The 3,967-nt window shown below is 35.5% G+C and overlaps 1 protein-coding gene across 2 annotated transcripts; it reads left to right on the forward strand.

Annotated features, from left to right (window-relative positions):
* The first annotated feature begins 1,904 nt into the window (after positions 1-1,904).
* LOC110325987 (coiled-coil domain-containing protein 70-like) lies at positions 1,905-3,437 on the forward strand. 2 transcript variants are annotated; one of them, XM_021204156.1, is made up of 2 exons: positions 1,905-1,919; positions 2,351-3,437. In XM_021204156.1, the coding sequence occupies exon 2, from the start codon at positions 2,479-2,481 to the stop codon at positions 3,301-3,303; it is 825 nt and encodes a 274-aa protein (XP_021059815.1). In that variant the 5' UTR covers positions 1,905-1,919; positions 2,351-2,478; the 3' UTR covers positions 3,304-3,437. The 2 variants fall into 2 exon arrangements, with proteins under 2 accessions (XP_021059815.1, XP_021059814.1); XM_021204155.2 differs by having other exon boundaries at positions 1,917-1,975.
* The last annotated feature ends 530 nt before the right edge of the window (positions 3,438-3,967 follow it).

Below are 3,967 nucleotides of genomic sequence, written 5' to 3' on the forward strand. Positions count from 1 at the left end.
AGGAAGGAAGGAAGGAAGGAAGGAAAAGAAAGAAAGAAAGAAAGAAAGAAAGAAAGAAAGAAAGAAAGAAAGAAAGAAAGAAAGGAAGGAAGGAAGGAAGGAGGATGAAAAAAGGAGGAAAGAAAGAATATTAGTCTCTTATAATCTCTTTAAACCTTCTTTGTCATAACTTTCTGACCAAATTTGTTGAATTGGTGAAGCTGAATTTTTATGGATACATTAAACATCATGTGAGTTTTCACTTTAAATAGTATTTGTTGTGAGATTGTTTTTCCTAGAAATGTCAGAAGCTAGCTACACCCATGGACTTGCACCTAAACACACCCTGAAGGAAGATACTAACAGACACTCTAAGGAGGGCAGAGGAGAGTTCAAGAAGCTCTTCATCACCAGAGAAGGGATTGACAACAGAGGGATGGCTCTGACACAACCTGTGCTCCGAGCATATCTATGGCAGACTGTCTTGATTGTGAACTGATGATATGGGAGGGTGCAGCCCACTCGGAGCACCACCATTTCTTATAATAAATTTAAACCTGATCATAACAGCCAGAAAGCAAGCAGCTTCCCTCATGGCTTCTGTTCCAAGCTCTAGCTTCTTCTCTCCCGTTCTGCCTTCCCTTGGTGATGGACCACATAGAGGCATTAGTCACTTCAGTCCATCCCTTGCCAATTTTTGTCAGAGTGATATATTAAACAACAAAAGGGAATTCAGAACAACTAGACTGTCAAAAGTTAGAAATTCCAAAGTTTATAATTTTTATACAGATATCACAGATAACATATTTGTAAAACTGGAATTAATATTTTTATAAATATCCAAATACAAAATAGTTTGCAACATCAGAGACAGGAAGAACCATTTCAGTGACATGGAATTAAATATCTTCTCAATTCATAGTAAGCAGTGAAATGAATACATTTTTTATTCTTACTCCTCTCAATTTCTCCCTCCCTTGCTTTCTCCCTCTGTTTAAATATATTCGAAGGGCATAAATTAATGTTTCCATATACCTTTTAAACATCCTTAATATTATCCCCTCTCCCACCCATTCCTTTGCTCTTAACTCACATTCCTTCCTACACTAAAGTTCCTCCGCAATTTTCTCCTTCTACATATATTACCTGTATTCTATATGATTCTTACCCGTCTTTCTTCCTTTTAGCTAATGGCCCCTATCTAGTTTCCAGATTCTATAGGAATTGCAAGTTAATCACACAAATCCAAAGACTGTGCTTCACATCCACATATGTGTGAGACTACTTGATGTTTGCATTTCTGGGAAGCCTAGCTCAATATAATGTAGCCAGTTCTTTATTTTTACCTAATTTCATGATTCATTTTACTATAGTTTTCTAAATATATATGTACACATTTATTCATATGAACTAGAATGGACATACCATATGTAAAGATGATTTACTGTTTTACATGACATTGAATAGCCTGCTAAGTAATCTTGTAAACTTGTTTAATTAGAATTAAAATGTCAACATGTCTATTTATTTGACATACAAATTTTCATTATTCATATAATTCAACAGTGGTCTTAATTTTTTTAACAATTTTTTCAACTATTCATGAATTTTACTATTTGTTAATTACACAACACAAATACTTACCAAAAATAAAATACATGACTAATGATGACAAATATCACTTTAAAATCAAATTTAATAATTTATAAATAAGTTGGATGTATATATTTATATATTTAATTTAACAATATGGAGGACATCAAAACATAAGCTTTCTTATTTTCCTAAAACACATGCCTTAAAAAAACCAGACTACAAATGTAGCCTATGTGTCACTAATGTTACCCCTAAGTGACATCACTGTATATGACCTAAAGTATTGCTTGTTCTCCTTTAGTAACAGAAACCAGGCATACAAGTGACTTAGAGAACAGAGCAATGTAAGTCTGGCTGGTTGCCTAAATCTTTAACTCTCCTAGAACGCTAAGTAAATGCTGTATAATCAATAGTTTGTATTGCCTTAAAATATCTTCAATGTCTTTTCTCTGTTTTATTTTCTTCTTCTTCCTTTTTTTTTTTTCTTCTAGAAGGGATTCAAAGCTAGGAACATCTTAAATGAGTAGTTAGCTTCAATATTAGTGGTGCCACATTCAGAGACAATGAATTAATATTATTACTATATAATAATATAAAACAATCATATTGATTAGAAGTAGCCTAGCTTATGAACACATTTGATCAATGTAATGTCTTATGTAGAATAAAGTAATTAAAGTCTAAATTAGATTTGTTTAGCTTCAAGTCTAGTTTTGGTGGTAGCAATCTAATAGGAAGCCTACTAGCTTTTATCACTGTTTTCGCTTACCTCCAGCGGGCCTGACTGAGCATTGAGTCGATACCTACTGCATGACCCATAAGGAAGCCAACAGACAGCCAAGATTACATGAACAGATTTAGGACATTTTCAATCTCAATTATCAGTAGTACACAGAAAAAAATATGGATGTCTCTGGATCAAAACAAATTCACAAAAGGAAAATACTGCGGTTGTTTTCTTGTTTCTCTTGTACCCGAAATCAGAAGAAACTCAAACATAAATCCCACGAAGTAGAAAAAAAACTCTGTAGAGAAAATAAGGCGTTGAGAGAAGAAAACAGGGCTCTGAGAAAAGACAACAAATTTCTCTGGGGGGAAAACAAAGCCTTAGGAAGAGAAAATAAAACCTTTCGGATGGACAACCAGTTCATCAGGGAGAGGAACCACATCCTAAGGCAGCAGAACCAGCTACTCCGGAATGTGAAAATGATGATTTCAGAGAACCCAAAACTTTCTGGGGAAGAATACAGTTCCCTGAATACAGAGGGAAAGTCTTTTTGGCAACAGAATCGAGCCATGGAAGCTCAAATCACAGCTCTCAGGCAACAAGAAAAAGCCTTCCAGAGTGAGGCCAAGGCTCTGCATGAGGAGATCAAATCCCTGTGCGAGGAGACCACTGCTCTGCAACACCAGGAGAGGGCTCTCAGAATGGAAGAGAAAGCCCTGATGAGGGACAGAGTGGCTGCGGAGCTGGTGGAAGCGCTGACCAAGGAGGGGGCTGCTCTGGAGTTGGAAGAACAGGCTCTGTGGAAAGAGGAGCAGGCTCTAAGGGAGGAGAACAAAGCCCTGAGAGAAGAGCATGGGGCTCTACAAGATGAAGAAGTTGCCCTGCAGGAAGAGGCGAAAATCCTCCAGGAGTGGAATAATCTTCTTCAGGGGAAAATCACAAACAACCTCCCAGGGAAAATGCAAAACCAAGACCCAGAAAAGTGTGACCCAAGAATATAACCATGAAGTCATGACAATAATTGGCATTCCAGAACGTAAAAGTAGAATTCGATCGATCATGTAACCTTATTGTCAGAAACCTCAGAAGTATTTGGTCCTGGGAACAAAATAAAGGCCTGAGAAATGAACTAAAATATATGCTTGCAGAGTTTTCTCTAAGTTGTAGATGATTGTTGGTAGCATTAATTAAACATTTAATGTATAAGTTTGTTTTACCCCCTTGAGAGACTTGTGAATATCATAGACAATTGTAAGAAATTGATAGCCTTTTCCTTAAATTTTTTTGTTTAATTATTGTTTTATAATGTCCATCACATTTCTGTAATCTCAGTATATATAAAAAAAAAAAGATACAGAAGGATCAGAGGGTTAAGGTTATCCTTAATTATTCAATACTGATTTCAAGTCTGGTCTCCAGTAGACCCTGTCTCTGAAAACATAGCAGCACTAGTTTTCTATAATATATTAAAAAGAGTAAGGAATACAAATGTGTGCAATATGTGTATTGAAGAATGTTGCATCTGCCTCTTCATGATAGATATCTAATGATCTTTAAAGAACTGAAGATCTGTTAGTAGAAAAAGAATTGATGTTCACAGTTTTCTTACATTTTACTTTTTAATTTANTGTATCCCTTTTACTTACTTATTTACTCCTTTTCAGT

Source organism: Mus pahari, chromosome 8 (genome assembly GCF_900095145.1).
Source record: "Mus pahari chromosome 8, PAHARI_EIJ_v1.1, whole genome shotgun sequence".
NCBI classification, from domain to species: domain Eukaryota; kingdom Metazoa; phylum Chordata; class Mammalia; order Rodentia; family Muridae; genus Mus; species Mus pahari.

Excerpts from the sequence above, each read along its gene's own strand:
- LOC110325987 (XM_021204156.1), top strand. The coding sequence starts at position 2,479 with ATGGATGTCTCTGGATCAAAACAAATTCACAAAAGGAAAATACTGCGG.